This window comes from Bidens hawaiensis, unplaced genomic scaffold (assembly GCF_021521415.1).
Source record: "Bidens hawaiensis isolate Kalapana, Puna unplaced genomic scaffold, B.hawaiensis_p1.1 tig00051460_1, whole genome shotgun sequence".
Taxonomy (NCBI): Eukaryota; Viridiplantae; Streptophyta; class Magnoliopsida; order Asterales; family Asteraceae; genus Bidens; species Bidens hawaiensis.
This window is the reverse complement of record NW_027506192.1, coordinates 2,736-21,299: the sequence shown is the minus strand read 5'-3', so window position 1 is coordinate 21,299 and position 18,564 is coordinate 2,736. Positions and strand designations below refer to the sequence as shown.

The 18,564-nt window shown below is 40.2% G+C and overlaps 1 protein-coding gene across 1 annotated transcript in view; it reads right to left on the bottom strand.

The window, feature by feature from the left end:
• The window catches only part of LOC143617030 (uncharacterized), a 43,794-nt gene extending 25,542 nt beyond the window's left edge, over positions 1-18,252 (bottom strand). Inside the window, exon 1 of the mRNA XM_077089704.1 lies at positions 18,049-18,252. Coding sequence (XP_076945819.1) covers positions 18,049-18,252 — 204 coding nt within the window. The remainder of the gene's footprint in view (positions 1-18,048) is intronic.
• Between the last annotated feature and the right edge of the window lie 312 nt (positions 18,253-18,564).

The following is an 18,564-nucleotide window of genomic DNA, read 5'->3' as shown; positions in this document are numbered from 1 at the left end:
GCATCATCTAATTTGTCAGACCAATCCCGACAATTCGAACCAACTGTTTTCTCAAGAATACGTTTGATTCCACGATTACTCACTTCCACCTACCCACTTGTCTGTTGTTGGTACATGATGTTAGTAGTTCAGTATCTAGTGTCTGTAATCGTGTTAGGTTGGTTTTGTTTTTGTGTTTTAGTTAAGTTGTCTCACAAGTTCGCCTGATATAAGCGAACTTGTGGACAAGCGAAGTTATTGACAACTTCGCCTAGTCTGTTAGGCGAAGTTGTCGATAACTATATATGTTTGGCTACGGCTTATGTTTGAGAAGTTTTCAGAACGTGTAATTGTGATTTGCATATCACGTGTTAAAGGAGTTGCAATACAACGTGTATTTTGAGTATTGTAACGTGTATTTGTGCTTGGTTTTAACGTATATCGCATCGAACACTCGTATCGTCTTACGTAGGGATTCCGCACCTACGTAGTACGAGATACTTCCGTGTAGATTCGGCTGGGAACCTACAATTGGTATCAGAGCATTTGCTCGTGATTGTGTGGTTCGGGATTATCACACGAGTGTAGAAATCGTTCCGTTCGACTTTTCGCGGGACGAGTTTACGTTGAAATACCGAGTTTTTGTGTCCTACTCATCTACCACTATCAAATATAACCCATTACACCTTCGCATACCTCGCAATACGTCAAATTAAAACCTACAAAATCCTTGTGTTCATCAGGCGAAATTGCCGTCACTGTTTGTAGGGTTTAGGCGAAGATATAAGTTTAAGCGAAGTTATCATTAACTTCGCTTGTCTCATAAGTTCGCTTGAATTAAGCGAAGTTGTCAATAAGCGAAGTTAACATTAGGCGAAGTTAAGAAGCAAGCGAAGTTAAGGTTTAGCGAAGTTGAGTATAAGCGAAGTTAAGCTTAAGCGAAGTTAAGCATAACTTCGCCTACTGGGCACTGTTCAAAATAATAAAAAATTATTTTATACTTTCCTCGTGTTTTGAGTTGTGTTACTTTCAGAAATGACTTCGATAAACATTACGGAACTGGTGAAAATGGAAGTTGAGGCCGGTTCAGCAACTAAGGCTCCGAAAATGCTTAAGGGTACCGATTTCGTTGCTTGGAAAGATCGGTTTGAACAATATGTTAAATATCAAGATGCTAAGATGTGGGTGTGTATACAAGATGGATACATTCCACCAACGGCCTTGTTTGAGGGTCGTGATCAAATAAAGAAGTACAGTAAGATGGATGAGGAGGAGAGGAAAATGTATGAGGCAGAGAGTAAAGCTCATGCGGCTATCACCATGGCTCTTCCACAAGAGATTCTTCACACCTTCAGGAAATACAAAACCGCTAGAGAGCTATGGGAAGCGCTAGAAAATCGATATGAAGGGAATGTGGGGATACGTGCATCCAAAATTAAGCTACTAAAAACCCAATTCTCGGTGTTTAAATATTTGAAAAATGAATCACTTGATGATATCATCACAAGATATTATCACCTGATGACCGAACTCAGCAATTACTCCATTGTATACAAAGAAGAGGAGATAGTAGAGAAACTTCTTGATGCTCTTCCACCGAAATGGGAAATGTACACGGTTTTGATGAGAGAAGATAAAGAGTTTTCCGATATTGAGTTGGAAACAGCAGTCAATAAATTACGAACTTTTGAACTAAACATGGTTCGGAAAGAGACACCAACTGATCAGGTTCAGGATCCGGGAATGTACGGTGCAAAAGCCAGTTCAAGTTCAAGTTCAAGGTCAGAATCATCTGCTTACTACTCAAAGGGAGACTCAAGCTCAAACTCAACTCATGATGGTCATGTGACTCTCAACATGGATGGTGATGTATGTTTTGTAGCTGGAGGAAGTAATTCTTCAAAACCTCAAGCCACAACTGGTAGTTTTTCCTCAAATGTTCCGACCAACAACTACTCGCAGATGCCCATGAGTGTTAAATCAGCTGAACAACAGTTTGCTCTCTATGCATCCTTCATTGCATCTTACGAAAACTACATCAAAGGTAAAATAGTTGACCCTGCAACTTTAGATGAAGACTATGATCAGATCGATGCTGATGATCTAGAAGAGATGGACCTGCAATGGCAGATGGCTATGATAGTAAGAAGTGTTAAGAGATTCATGAAGAAAACAGGCAGAAAGTTCGTTGGAGAAAGACCAGGGTTTGACAAATCAAAGGTTAGATGCTACAACTGTCAACAAAATGGTCACTTTGCCAAGGAATGTACCAATGAGAGAGTCGAACGTAGTCAGAGCAGGCCTGCACAAAAGAATGGGGGAGATAGTGAGAATAAGGCTATGGTATCTAGACACAATAGTGGGTATAACTGGAACCTACAGGTTGAGGAAGTCTTCGAACAGGCAAATTTGGTGAACATCGAAACTGCAGGAAGTGAGAAAGAGACGGGAGAAAATAAAGCTTATATGGCAGAAGTGAACGATCAGCTTTCTGAGGTAAGTTCTGAACTCCCTTGTATGCAATGTGAAAATCTGTCTGAACAATTAAAAACAATAACTGATCAGTTTGTTAGTTTGGACGCTCAGTTTAAAACGTTAAAAGAAGATCATCACTATACTAAAACTAGAGAAAACAGTTACTCAGTAAAAATAAAAGCTAGTGAAAAGGATATCAGAAGTCTTAAAGCCAGTCTAGCTGAGAAAATACAAGTTATTGATCTTACTTATGAAGTGTTAGAGGAAAAAACCAAACTAATTGCTGAAAGGGATAAACAGATAGCTGATTACCAGGTAAAAGTGGTGGAATTAAACAGAAAAATTGAACAGTTTAGAAACTCCTCAGCAATGCTTGATCACATCGTAAGTGTTCAACATTCCCCAGTTAACAAAGGGGGAATTGGATTTTCTGAAGTTCCACCACCATATAACCATAACTATACGTATGATCCTAGTAATCAGAAATCTGTTAATGTTGAAATTAGTCAGACAGTTCCTGTCAAAGTTTCGATTAAAGAACCTGAAGTTAGTAAAAGCGAAACATGTAAGCCTGTTTCAAATGTTAAGATTTCTGCTCCTAGTTCTGTCTCATCAAATTCGGACAAGACATCCGAATCAAGTGAGATAAAAGAAGAGGTAGTGTTACTAAAACGTGGGGAGGAATATAAGCCAATTGAAAAGAACTCTCTCCTAAACCCGTTTGTCCCACCATATGTTAGACAAACGGGTAGTAATGCAACCTCAACATCTGAAACAACTGTTGAGACGAAAGTTGAACATAGGAGTTGTTTCAGATGCAATCAAATAGGACACCTGATTGCTGATTGCCCTCTGAATCAGAGATTCAGAGGTATGTGGCCTCCGAAAACTGAGAATAAAACGAATAGTAATTACTATAATGGTAAGAATGCAAACTCACCAAAGTTAAGACATTGGACTAAACCAAGATTTCAAAGATATCAATCTCAGTTTTTCCCAGTTAACAACCAAACCTACCATCATAATTCGGTTAATTCACTAAGGTTTGGTAGGCCTCATAGTCAATACTCAAGAAGGTTTCCTTTTAGGACTTACAGAAATCATTCTCAAACTGACTTTGGGCAACCAAAGTACAAGATGCCGTTTAACATATTTAATCGACCCAAGACCAGTAGGTCTTGGGTCCCTAGATTTTAATCTCTTTCTTTAACAGTGCAGGAACAATTGAACATGACTGCAAACAATCTGTGGGTTGTGGACAGTGGCTGTTCCCGGCACATGACTGGTAACAAGAATTTGTTACACGAATGGAAACCTGTTCAAGGAGGAAGAGTTAGTTTCGCTGGAGATAGCGGTGGTAGAATTACTGGTATTGGAACTGTGACAAATGGTAAAATTAAGTTAGAAAAGGTGATTTTTGTAGAAGAGTTGAAGCATAATTTGTTGAGCGTATCTCAGATTTGTGACAGAGAGTACACAGTGCACTTTACCAATGATGAAGCAATTGTTCTGTATCCTGGTTTCAAGATACCAGAGGCATGGGTGTTGATGAAAGCTCCAAGAGAAAAGAACACATACGTCATGGATATGAGGTCAACTGAGATGGCAACAGAAGAATCATGTCTTCTGTCAAAAGAAACTGAACCGGAGTTTGAGTTATGGCATCGAAGAATAGGGCATATACATCTTCGAAAAATGAACTACATTGTTAAGAATGGGCTGGTGCTTGGTGTCCCCTTAAAGAATTTCAACTTTGGAGACCAATGCTTATCGTGCAAGAAGGGAAAGCAACACAAGAAACCTCATCTCACCAAGAAGGTTAATTCAATTGTTAGTACCCTAGACCTACTTCACATGGATCTTTTCGGTCCCGTGAATGTAAAGAGTCTAGGTGGAACGACATACTGCTTGGTAATAACCGATGATTACTCTCGATACTCGTGGGTATACTTTCTGAAGACAAAAGATGAGACGGTTCAGTTGGTAATTAACTTGATTACTAAGGTTGAGAATATTGTGGGGTGAAAGGTTAAGTACATCAGGAGTGATAATGGGACAGAGTTCAAAAACTACCAGATGAGGCTGTTGCCACAGCCTGTTATATCCTTAATCGTGTCTTAACTGTTAAAAGATTGAATAAAACTTGTTATGAACTTATGCATGGTCGGAAGCCAAACTTGAATAGTCTCGAACCATTCGGGTCCCCATGTACGATATTAAAGACAAACTCAAAATTTGGTGAGAAAGCCGACGAATGTATTTTAGTCAGATATGTAGTTGGGACACCCAACAGAAGAGTTTTTAATTTATCGAACAGCAAGGTTGAAGTGGTATGTAACACTGACATCACGAGTTACAAATCACCAAAGCCTAGCATGGGACCCGCTGAGGCTTTTGACTATGATAGACTGTTCAAATCTTTTAATGTGCCTTACTTGGATTTTGCAGAAGCTGATGAGAAAATTGCTTCACAGATCATGTATGACGAGGAGGAAAATATTGTGCAACGTCCAAGATACGATGAAAGTCAACCTTCCACATCAAGTGCCGTTAATACTCCTGCCGCCTCTACTGAAGAAGAGTTTTACAACCCATTTCATTCTCAACAACAATCACCCATTGATGAACTCTCTTCGAACTTGGAAAAGAATCTGGAAGTCAGTACGGTTCCGACTACTGGAGTTCACAAAAATACCCTTTGGAGAACGTGATAGGTGATCTGTTTGACGGTGTACAAACTAGACGTAGCTTGAATGAGCACACTTGTGTTTACGCAAGCATTAAAGAAACGGGTATCATTAATGAATGCTTATACACCTGCTTCATCAGCCATATTGAACCAAAGAACTATCAAATGGCTCTAAAGGACAACTCGTGGGTCGAAGCCATGCAAGAAGAGTTAGCCCAGTTCGAGAAGATGGAAGTGTGGAAATTAGTTGCAAAACCGAATAATGTGCATGCTATTGGCACCGAATGGGTTTTCAAATGTAAGAGAGATGAGAAAGGGATAATCATAAGGAACAAGGCGAGGCTGGTAGTGAAAGGGTTCAATCAGCAAGAAGGAATAGACTACAATGAAGTGTTTGCTCCTGTGGCAAGATTGGAAGCGATTCGACTATTTTTGGCATTTGCTGCACACAATGAAATGAAGGTGGTCCAATTAGACGTGAAGAGTGCCTTTCTTAATGGTAAAGTCGATGAGGTAGTATACGTTGAACAGCCTCCAGGTTTTCCTGACCCTGACTTTCCTGATCATGTATACAAGCTGAGTAAAGCGCTATATGGACTACATCAGGCCCCTCGTGCCTGGTACGCAACCTTATCAGATTACTTACTTGAGAATGGGTTCGAAAGAGGAAAGATCGACAACACATTGTTTGTCAAGAGAAAAGGCGAGATTTTCTACTAGTTCAAGTCTACGTAGACGACATCATATTTGCTGCATCAAAATCGTCATGTGTCAGGAGTTTGAAGAAGTCATGAAAAAGAGGTTTGAAATGAGTCATGGGTGAATTAACTTTCTTTTTAGGATTGCAGGTTGATCAGAAGAAAGATGGGATGTTCATCCATCAAACTAAATATGTCCAAGACGTTCTCAAACGCTTCAAGATGGAGGACATCACTCCATTTGATACTCCAGTGTGCGTCAACCACAATCTGGGTGCTGATTTGGACAGTGATGAAGACGTGGACCCCACCCAGTATGGAGCAATCATAGGTTCTTTAATGTATTTAACTGCATCTAGACCTGATATTATGTTTGCAGTTTGTCTCTGTGCTCGATTTCAGGCAAGCCCAAAGGAATCTCACATGAAGGGAGTAAAGAGAATACTGCGGTATCTCAAAGGCAAGCCTAAGCTGGGATTGTGGTACACGAAAGGGGGAGACTTGGATTTGGTCGCTTACACAGATTCTGACTATGGAGGTTGCAATCAAAACAGGAAGTCGACAACCGGTGGATGTCAGTTTCTGGGAGGAAGATTGGTGTCATGGCAGTGCAAGAAACAGACCTCTGTAGCCATTTCTACCTGTGAAGCAGAGTACATGGCAGCATCGAACTGCTGCTCCCAGGTTCTTTGGATACAACAGCAATTGCGCGATTACGGTCTGAATTTCACTCAAACTCTTATTTGTATTGATAACACTGCTGCAATCTCAGTAACTAACAATCCCGTAAAACATAGCAAAACTAAACACATTGACATTCGTCATCATTTTATAAGGGATTGTGCTGAGTAGAAATTAATAGTGCTAGAAAAGGTTGATTCGTTAGCTAACTTCACTGATCTTTTTACTAAAGTGTTTGACAGAACTCGTTTTCAAAATCTTGTTGAGCTTAATGGGATGATCAATCCCGAGTAACCGTATTTTATATAAAAAAAAAAACGTCACTATCGCTTAGAATTATGTCGGTTGATTCAGTTTGAAGGACATATCTTCGGATGTGTTTGGTCCTCACTTCTACCAGTAGATTATGAGGATAGCCATTAACCAGATGACTGAAAGTGACCGGGGCGGTTTATGATGTGTTTTTATTCTTTCGCTGAAAAATAGTCGTTCATACTTAGTTAGAAGGACACATATTCGTATGTGGTCGGTCCAGCTGATCTATTGGATCTTCAGGATAGCCGTTTACCAGAAGACTTTGACTTGATCGGGGCGATAGATTTAAAATTTTTTAGGGAGATGATATAATTTTTCAAGTCTACAACTTCGTAAGAAGTTTCAATACAATGTTTCTAAGAAAATTGATCCAACCTTGGACAGTGATACAGAAACTATTTCTTTGCGCTTAACTAGTGAAGTTATTAGGCCTAAAAGACTCTAGAACAGTCATTGTATGTTATGGTAGCTTTTTATGGTGCGTAAAAGTTAAAGTGATACTAACTAAATCTTCTCGATTTAAAGGGAAGACTCATTTAGAGTTGTGTATGTCTCCATATACATCTTTCCGAATGATAGGCAGAAAAGCAATTACCCAGTCATACACGAGCCCGTGAGTGTTCTGATGTCCGAGAAGAAAGTGTGTCAAGTACCTGCAGTGATCCAGATTCGGGACTTGCAGTAGTATACTGTTTGAAGATATGTAAATCTTTATTATTAAATAAAAAAAAATTATGTTAAGCCTTCTGAAGCCTATTATGTTATCATTGTCAATCAAGAGAAAAGAAAGAGAACGGGATGAAGACCTTAAAGATCAGATGCACTTACTGTTTAATCAGACACTACGGGTCAAGGTTAACTCGGGGTGACTTGGGGAAAGAAAAATAAGATTTGAGAATAGATAGGAGGCATCACAATCTCTAATGTGTTGTCCGTTTAAATTTTGAGCTTAATTGAACCTAATCCGTATCACAAATGCGATGAAAACCATACTAAGTCGTATACCTGCTTACAACCTGTTTTTTTATGTCATAATACCGCTGAACATGGATCTATGTGACAGTCACTTAATTAGTATGATTCCTGTTCGGATCTATTCTAGAACACGCTAGTTCCTGTCAAGACTGAAATTTGATCCCGTGAACTTTATTTCTAAAATTGTCATTGCGTATGTCGTTTTATGGTTTAAAACTTGGTTACTTGGTTCTTTGATCGTAACGTTAAATCTTTAACGGAAGTTTTTAAAAGACAGTTGCACTTTGTTCAAATTTATAAGGGTCTGTTTTGTAAGTTTAATACTGAGCGAAGTTGTGAAAGGGCGAACTTGTTACAGGGCGAAGTTAAGGGTAAGCGAAGTTAACCCCTAACTTCACCTGTGTAATGTTCAGCCCTATATAAGGGTCAACTCAGTCAAACCCTTTCATATTCTCATAAACAGGCGAACATATACTCTAATCAACCTCGGCGAAGTTAACTCTCGAATCAAAACTTGTTATTATTCTCAAATTCAATCCGTGTTAAAGGTGTGTAGAGTCGGGATAACGTATAATTCGTGTCGATCATGTTAATCAGATGCCGTTTTGGTCCGGTTTGAGACCTCGTTCATGCAAACCTTAAACACCCGCTTTTCAACCCGGCGTATGTTGCTCCTCGTGGAGACGAGTTTCGGGATCCGGCACCGCAACAGGCTGTTGTTTCCCAACCACCACCTGTGGTACAGCACGCTTTGCCTGCTGCTCCTGTTGTGGCACCGGAGGAACAACTAGACCTTGAAGCTGCTTTTGGTGGCCAAGGATTTTTCGATATGGAACGAGTTGATCCTGAGGCAGAGATTCAGGTCTCAGTTGCAGAGGTTTCGGGTATTGATGTGTCGATGGTAGCTGCGTCTGTAGCTGATTCTGAAAGAACCGATTCTGACTCCTCAGCCGATGATGTTGCTGAAGCAAGACAGATTCTGGTTGCCCAAGAAAGAATTCATGGAAAAAGAAAGAAAGACACGGATGATAGTGAATCTGATTATGAGGAGGAGTTAGATCGTTTGGTTCGTCGATCGAAAAGGGCAAGAACGGGTGAAGGATCGGGAGCTGGTGAAAGCTCGAGGGTGGTCCGTTTCTCTCCACCCGCTTTATCTGGTATGACTATGGTCTCTGCATCCTTAGCTGTGACAGGACCAACCACCTCGGATGTTCCCGTGATATCTACATCATCTTCCTTTGGCATTCCTCCCACCACTTTTCAGTTTTCGGCTCCAGAAATTGTTTCCTTGCCACCTCCTACACTTACTCCATCGGAGGTTGTTGCATGATTCGTTGAGTCGACACTGGTTGCCACTGCTGGTTTATCTGTTACAAAACCACCTGAGGTTACTTTTCAGCCTGTTTATGATGTTCCGACTACTTTGGGAATCCCTACACCGTATGCTCAAGACATTTCTCATATGAGGTTTGATTTTGATGCAACTTTATCTGACTCGGACAGAATAGCAGCTCTTGAAAGGGTCGTGGCAGAACAGTCGAGAATAAACCTGATCCAGACTCACGCTATTCAGCGCCTTGTTGCAGAGAATCAGATTCAGTCGTCCCTCCTGGTTGAGCACGGTAAACTTTTTGATGCCTTGAAACAATTCTTAGCATCTCAGGGGGAGACGAGCTGCAAGGGCGATGAGTTGCAGACGAAGAAGAGTAATGATAGAGATGATGATCCCAATGCATCGAAAGGTGCAGGTGGTGAGTTGCTAAGAACTGAACAAGATCTTGGGACTTCCACATCTCAGGGGGAGTCAACGGGTGCAACTGGTAGATCATGGGGTGATGATGTGGTGGTAGTGGATGATGAGGAGATGTTGGATGATGATACTGTGGGTGACAACGATGTGTTACCAGTTGAAGAGATTGAGAAAATAGGAGCCGAGATTGTGATTGATTGTGAGATTGAAGAGGGAGAGATTGTGGAGGATAATGTTGAACATGAAATTCCAGAAGTTGATAAGACAAATGTGGGTCATGATATGGGAAGTGACGAGACTGAATGGGAAGAGCAGCCGAGATGGAAAGAAGGCTACGCTCAATGGTTCGTAAAGACAAAGAAACCAGCGGTCCCAACTATGTTTAAGAAGAGTTATAATATCAAAGGGTATGCTGAATCGAAGAAGGGGATTATATGCTGGTTATATGATGAGCAGTTGAGGCTATTTGTGATTAAACGTTTTGACGGAGTTCAGTACTTCAAAAGGTTGTTGAGATCATTGAATACCTTGCCGGAGTGTGAGGTGAAGGATTTAGCCAAGTTGGGGTTGATAAACAGAAGTGATGATAATATGGCTAGGATTATTTGGAAGATCGTGTGGAAAGAAAGCATAAAAGAGAAAAAGTTCGAGTTGTTAAAGCCGTAGAGAGGGAAGCTTGTTGAGGATAAAGACAGAGGTATGAGAGCTGATGGCAAACCTTGGATGGTAATGAAGTATAAGCCGATCCGGTGTTTAAAAGAAGTGCCGATGAAACAAATGCCCAAGGATGTCTTAAAGAATCTGAAATGGTGGTATGTCGATAGTGAAACAGCTGAAGCGGTGATGGAGGATGAAGATGAACAAGAGCTGCTGAGAGTGTATGATCCAATGCACTTGGTGAATTTGTCTCAAGCTGACTTGCAGGTGCTGAACGAGAAAAAGATATTCTATATTCCTGCATGAAAAGAAGAAGCCAAGAAATACCAGAGAGTTGTCTCTGTTTGTGTAAGACAGGGAGTTCTTGCTTGAAGACGGGTGAGACAAGATTTTGGGATTACAAGACAAGTGTTTGAAGATAGAGATATGAAGCTACTGCCAAGGGGGAGTCTGTTGGTACATGATGTCAGTAGTTCAGTATCTAGTGTCTGTAATCGTGTTAGTTGGTTTTGTTTTTGTGTTTTAGTTAAGTCGTCTCACAAGTTCGTCTGATATAAGCGAACTTGTGGACAAGCGAAGTTATTGACAACTTCGCTTAGTCTGTTAGGCGAAGTTGTCGATAACTATATATGTTTGGCTACGGCTTATGTTTGAGAAGTTTTCAGAACGTGTAATTATGATTTGCATATCACGTGTTAAAGGAGTTGCAATACAACGTGTCTTTTGAGTATTGTAACGTGTATTTGTGCTTGGTTTTAACGTATATCGCATCGAACACTCGTATCGTCTTACGTAGGGATTCCTCACCTACGTAGTACGAGATACTTCCGTGTAGATCCGGCTGGGAACCTACATCTGTGGGTGGTAAGCTGTCGCAAGCCGATAGGTGACCCCATAGCGTTGCAATGCCTTCTCTATCTGCACATTGCGGAAGTGAGTACCTCGATCACTAATCAAGGGTTTCAGAACACCAAAATGAGCAAAAAGACTCTTAAGAAATCGGACTACAACTCGGACATCATTCGTGGGTAAAGCATTCGCCTCAACCCGTTTTGAAACACAATCAACGGCCATGAGTATATACTTGTTCCCACGGGAAGATGGAAATGGTCCCATGAAATCAATGCCCCAAATATCAAAAACCTCACAAGCCTGAATAGCATTTTGGGGTATTTCATTTCGCGACGAGATGTTGCCGACAAGTTAGCAACGATTACGACTCCTCACAAACGCGTGCGCGTACTTAAAAATCAAAGACCAATAAAAACCAGAATCAATTACCTTCTTTGCAGCCAAACTCGTACCATGGTGACTTCCTGTCAGTCCAACATGACAATGGTTCAAAATCTGCCATCCCACCTTAGCATTTACACACCTCCTAATCAACTGATCATCACCGATACGAAAAAATACAGGTCGTCTCAAAGGTAATACATAACATCAGGAAATACTTTCTTTTTTTGCTGGTAAGACATCTTCGGGAGGCACCCGTCTGCCAGATAGTTCGCGAAGTCAGCGAACCATGGAAAACCATCATCTTGGGTTGTTACGAACACGAGACTCTCTGTCGAAAAATGGTCATTGACCCTGACTCCCGGGTCTCCTAACTCCGCTCCCTCGAGACGTGAAAGATGATCGGACAACACATTCTCGGCCCCCTTTTTGTCACGGATCTCAATATCAAACTCTTGAAGCAGCAGGATCCATCGGATAATACGAGGCTTAGCATCCTGCTTACTGAAGAGATATCGAATAACAACATGGTCCTTGTACACAACCTTTTTGGACAGAGCCAGATAGGTCCTAAACTTATCAAATGCAACACCACCGCTAATAACTCTTTCCCGTTGGTGGTGTAACTCTCGTGTGCACCGATTAAGGTCCAGATAGCATAGTAAATTGGATGTAAGTGTTGATGTGTGAAAAGCTATATATATAAATATTAATAACTAATTCTCTCAATTCAACACTAAGTCTTAAATTTATAAAACCAAACAATCGTAACTAAGCTTCAAACAAACGGTGGCAAGCGTAGCGATCGCGTAGCAGCACAGTCTACTGGAGGTCCGGATGTCGAACACAAAGACACGTGAGAACGGCTCAGATAATTAAACCTAATCTAAGTCCTGCCTAAATAATATATTTCTATTTCTTATTTATTTAAAACTAACTTAACTAATTTAACTTAACTAAACTAAATGAACTTAAGGGGAAAACTTAACGAAACTAACGATAATAAGAAAACGAGTCACCTTGGTAGGATGACTTAACGGCTATAAGATGATATGTATGCTAACACGTGGTTGAAACCGGAGTTCTAAAGATGAGATAACATAGATGAGGTCAAGCCAACTAGGTCCCTACAGTTAGTTTTACCAGAAAACCCTAACAACGTATAGATAGCTTTTAATTCGTGGTTGTTCATCGACGTAACCTAATAACTCATAACTTGGTCCATGTCTAAGTTACAAGTCTCACAAAGGCTCGAGTTAATTACAAACCTAGGAGAAGAGGGGTAATTCAATAATAAAGACAAAATAAATCAACTTACAAACTTAACCTAGTCGACAATGGGAAAACCACACGTGGTCTCGCAATGACTAACCCGATCAACTAACTAGCAAGATAAGTCGACACCTAAGGTCTTGGTCCAACTCAAAGGTGGTGAACTCACTGACTTTAGTGATCAAAGAAACACAAACCTTAATGGTATGCCTACCACAATCGATCAAAACACAAAGTATCAACCGAACATGCAACTAAAGCCTACACGAAACTAATTCATGCAATAATCAATCACATGGGGCAAATGCAACCTGAGATACATCTATGTCAGAGGGTATACATGGAATAATATCACAAAATATGAAGTTTACAATAAATAAACAATCAGTCACTAGTTAAGCACCCTAAACTAGTTAATTTAAACCGTTAAGCATCAAACCTAGGTGATTCTAACCTATCTAGCCAGTCGTAATCAATGAACAGTGGTTAAAATAGTATTAAATGATAAAAATGTTCATTAGAATCTGAACAAAATGTTTGAATGTCTAAAACCCGAAAACGAACTAACAAACGTTAAAACAAGCAAAATCGACAATCGGTTGATGAAACTCGAAACCGGTAGCTCCTCCCTCTTGGTAATTCGTTTGGAATAGGTCTTTGACAGCTGGGTTTATTATACATATATAGATGATTTAAACTTGTAAAACAAGCCAAACTAAGTCAAAACACAAACCCACAAGGCCCATATAGGACAATAAGTCGTGATTAAAGAAAGTCAAAGGCTTGGGCAGCCTTGGGACGCCGCGCTATGCGGCCAACTTTGGCCCCCTGGTCACGCGTCGTGGTCAGGACATCTGGCTGGTTTTTTGTTTTCTGACTCGCTTATCTTCAAACGCGCGTATCAGCTTCATTCGAATTCTGTTTTAGCTGATTTCTACGTCCTTAAACTTGTTTTTTCGCTCTCCTCAACCATGGGACCTACATTAAACAATAACATTTAATTTCATGCAAGAACAAGTTATATTCGTTAACGTGTAAGCACAAATTAACATAAAAACTATTAGAAAAGCATGTGTGTTTTACACCACATCAAACATCCTCACACTTAAACATTTTTCGTACCTGGAAAAGAAGTATGCACATGATTGTAACTGATAAGTAGAGACGACTCAACTATTTGACTCTTTATTAATATTTAGAAACATTATCAAAACATTAATCGCGATTGCCGGTGTGTTGGTCCACTTTAAACCCATGCCCTTTCCATATGCAACGAGACAAATAATAAATGTAAAAGAAAAACGAGACATTAATCACGAAGCAATTGGCATCCCAACATTTGCTTCGAACCCTAGCTCATCAACCATCTCATAGCCAACCACGAAACAACCCGCTAGCAAAAGAAAAACACAAAGTCGTCAGCCAGACTTGCTCCCAAAACCTCAATCAGGAGGCTTCTCCTTTATCCGCTTCCCGTCAATGCCCCTTAACACTTTCCTCTTACAAGTGGCCGGGAAGAAACCAACTGCACCGCTCTCTTGGGCCCAAACATATGATTTGAACTTGGCCCACCAACTCGTAGACTCCCTAAAAAATGATTCCCCTAAAGTGAAACGGGAGTGACGAACTCTTATTCATACCATGATCTTTGAACCTAGATATCCTCCTTCATTTCCTTTTCGGTAACCTTTTAAACTTCAAGACCTCCTGAATGGATATTAACTGCAGTTCATGTTCTGGTTTTTAATAAGTGACGTGTTTTTTCGGAAGGAGTGAATCATCAACTACTTCATGGTTCTCCTCATAGAGTTTCTTATCGATCCCCACACTTGGCTCATTATAGAAAAGATCTTCGAGCAACTTCAAATCATCAAGTGGGTCAAACTCTCCTTCATCCATCACTGTAAAAATCCACCAAATCGTCACCAAACTCACCCTTAAACTCGTCCTCCCAAGAGGGAACATACTCCTCTGACTGCTTTTCCATCCCCAAACTCTCTAATTCGATAACCAGCTTACTTAGTTGTGACTGACTCATTAAACCAAGTCGAATTCCATCTAAAGCTTGTTGAGTCGGAAATTGCGCATTTGGATTTGTATCATGGATGATGCTTAACTAATCAAACATTACCTCATCCGGATATGGTATTTGCTCAATGAATTCACCATATGAGTTTTCATAACCCAGAAGATTCCACCTTAAATCAAACATCAAACATAACCCGGGTTTCACTCAATTCTTCTCTTTGCAATCCAAAATCCTCTTTATCTCCATCTGCCAAATGGTGTAACTTTTTTCTTCTTTGAATCCATTCCTGTAAGTCTCCATTACCGCACACTTAAACAGATTCGGATCATGGGCATCAGATAGTGGTAGACGAAAATTAATTAAAATTAAACTAAAACTAGACAGTTAATAATAAGATAAAATATAAACTAAACTGACTATATTAATCTAGATATATGCAAAAATACAAAAGGCAAGTCCCCAAACTCGGGTCGTTCTCTAGTCGCCTCAAACCATATCCCCGGAAATGGCGCCAAATACTTGATGTGCGAAAAGGTATATATATATAAATATTAATAACTAATTCTCGCAATTCAATACTAAGTCTTAGATTTATAAAACCAAACAATCTTAACTAAGCTTCACACAAACGGAGGCAAGTGTACCAATCGCGTAGCAGCACAGTCTAATGGAAGTCAGGATGTCGAACACAAAGACACGTGAGAACGCCTCAGATAATTAACCCTAATCTAAATCCTACCATAATAATATTTTTTTAATCTTATTTATTTATAACTTAACTAATTTAACTTAACTAAACTTAACGGGAAAACTTAACGGAACTAACGATAATAAGAAAAAGAATCACCTAGGTAGGATGACTTAACGTCGATAAGATGATACAGATGCTAACACGTGGTTGAAACCAGAGTTCTATAGATGAGATAACACAGATGAGGTCATGGCAACTAGGTCCCTACGGTCAGTTTTACCAGAAAACCCTAACAACGTATAGATTGCTTTTAATTTGAGGTTGTTTATCTGCGTTCCCTAATAACTCATCACTTGATCCATGTCTATATTAAAAGTCTCACTAGGACTCGAGCTAATTACAAACCTATGAGAAGAGGGGTAATTCAATACTAAAGACAAAATAAATTAACTTACAAACTTAACCTAGTCGACAATGAAGAAATCGCACGTGGTCTCGCAACGACTAACCCGATCAACTAACTAGCAAGATAAGCCGACACCTAAGGTGTTGGTCCAAATCAAAGGTGGTGAACTCACTAACTTTAGTGATCCAAGAAACACAAACCCTAAGTTTATGCCTTCCACTATCGATCAATACACAAAGTATTAAGCGAACATGCAACTAAAGCCTACACGAAAATAATTCATGCAATAATCAATCACACGGGGCACATGCAACCTGAGATACATCTATGGAAGCAGGTATGTACTAAATAATATCACAAAATATGAAATTTACAATAAATAAACAATCAACCACTAGTTAAGCACCTTAAACTAGTTAATTTAAATCGTTAAACATCAAGCCTAGGTGATTCTTACCAATCTAGCCAATAATAATCAATGAACAGTAGATAAAATAGTTATAAATGTTAAATATGTTCATTAGAATCTGTTTACAAAAGGTTTGAATGTCCAAAACCCGATAACGAACTCACACCGTTAAAACTAGAAAAACCGACAATCGGTTGATGAAACTCGAAACCGGAAGCTCCTCCTTCTTGGTAATTCATTTGGAATAGGTCTTTGATGGATGGGAAGGTCTCCAAATCGTTCATAGGGTTTATTATACATATATTGATGATTTAAACTTATAAAACAAGCCAAACTAAGTCAAAACACAAACCCACAAGGCCCACATAGGACAAATTAGTCGTGATCAATGAAAGTCAAAGGCCTAGGCAGCCTTGGGGCGCCGCGCTACACAGCCAACTTTTGCTACCTGGTCGCGCGTCGTGGCTATGTCATTTAGCTGGTTTTTCATTTTCTGACTTGCTTATCTTCAAATGCGCATATCGGCTTCATCCGAATACCGTTTGACCTGATTTCTTCTTCCTTAAACTCATTTTTTCGCTCTCTTCAAACATGGGATCTTGAATAAACAATAAAATTTAATTTCATGCAAGACCAAGTCATATTCGTTAACATTTAAACACAAAATAACACAAAAACTATTAGGAAAGCATGTGTGTTTTACACCACATCAAGTTTTTATCCTTCCGCTGTCTAAGAACTTATCCGACTGTGAAGTCGCTCGCGTCACAAATCAACTCAAAAGGTAACGACCAGTCAGGAGCAATCATGATTGGGGCATTGACGAGTTCGTCTTTCAAAAGATCAAAAGCCTCGGCACACAATTCTAAAAACAGAAAAATGGTATCCTTCTCCAGAAGTTTGGTCATGGGTCTCACGATTTTAGAAAAATCTTTGATGAAGACACGGTAGAACCCGACATGACCAAAAAAGCTTCGAATAGATCTCACGAAAGTGGGTGGGGGAAGGTTAGAAATGGTCTCGATATTCGCTCGATAAACCTCAAACCCCTATTCGAGATTTGATGCCCCAAGATACTGCCCTTGCGCACCATGAAATGACACCTCTCCTAGTTAAGGACAAGGTTGTTTCGACGCAATGAGCCATCATCTTCTCAAGATTGGCAAGACAATGATCAAAGGTACTCCCGAATACTGAAAAGTCATCCATGAAAACCTCTATGAAGTCCTCGATTATGTCATGAAAGATAGCCACCACGCACCTCTGAAATGTGGCTGGAGCATTACACAACCTGGACGGCATACGTTTATAGGCTAACATTCCGTAAGGACACTCCTAGTCCTCGGGAACTATCGGGATTTGAAAATCCCAAAGAAACCATCTTGGAAGCAGTAGTACTGCTGACCCGCTAAACGCTCCAACATCTGGTCAATTAAGGCTAGAGAAAAGTGGTCTTTCCTGGTGGCATCATTCAGTCTGCGGTAGTCGATGCAGTCTCTCCAACCAATCACAGTTCGAGTGGGAATGAGCTCGTTCGTCTCATTGGTGACGATAGTCATGCCACCCATTTTAGGAACCACTTGAAATAGACCAATCCAAGCGCTATCAGAAATGGGAAAGATGATCCCCGCATCAAGGAATTTAATAATATCCTTTTTCACAACCTTCTGCATCTTCGGATTAAGTCTTTGCGGCTGAACGACAATTTTAAAATTATCCTCCATGAGATTCTATGAGTGCAAAACGAAGGGTTGATATCCTTGATGTCGATAATCTTCCATGCAATCACCTCCTTGTACTCTCTTAACACTTTCAACAACTTCTTCTTCTTGACATCTGTTAAAGTAGATGCGATGATAACTGGCAGCTTCCTCTCTTCATCCAAAAACGCATACTCCAGTTGAGCAGGCTGATCCTTAAGTTCAAAGGAAGAGGGAGGACTCTCGATAGAATGTCGGTCCATCGGATTGACTCGCATGATCTCGGCAGACATGCCAGATTCAGGTCCATGTGACTCGGTGTTGTCACGGCGACCATCTCAATCTCCGGAATCTCCCTATCTAGGATCTGGGTGTTGGAGGCTGATCCTTCACAAATTTCATTGAAAAACTCCCCAACATGTGCCATGATGGTATTGACGATGTACATTGAGTCATCAGCAGAGTTGGGGTGTGTAAGCGACTATTGAACGTCAAAGGTGATGTTCTCATCCCCAACTCTCAGAATCAGCTTACCCTCGTAGACGTCGATCAACGCTTGTGCAGTGGAAAAGAACGGTCGGCCTAAAATAAGTGGGACACTATCA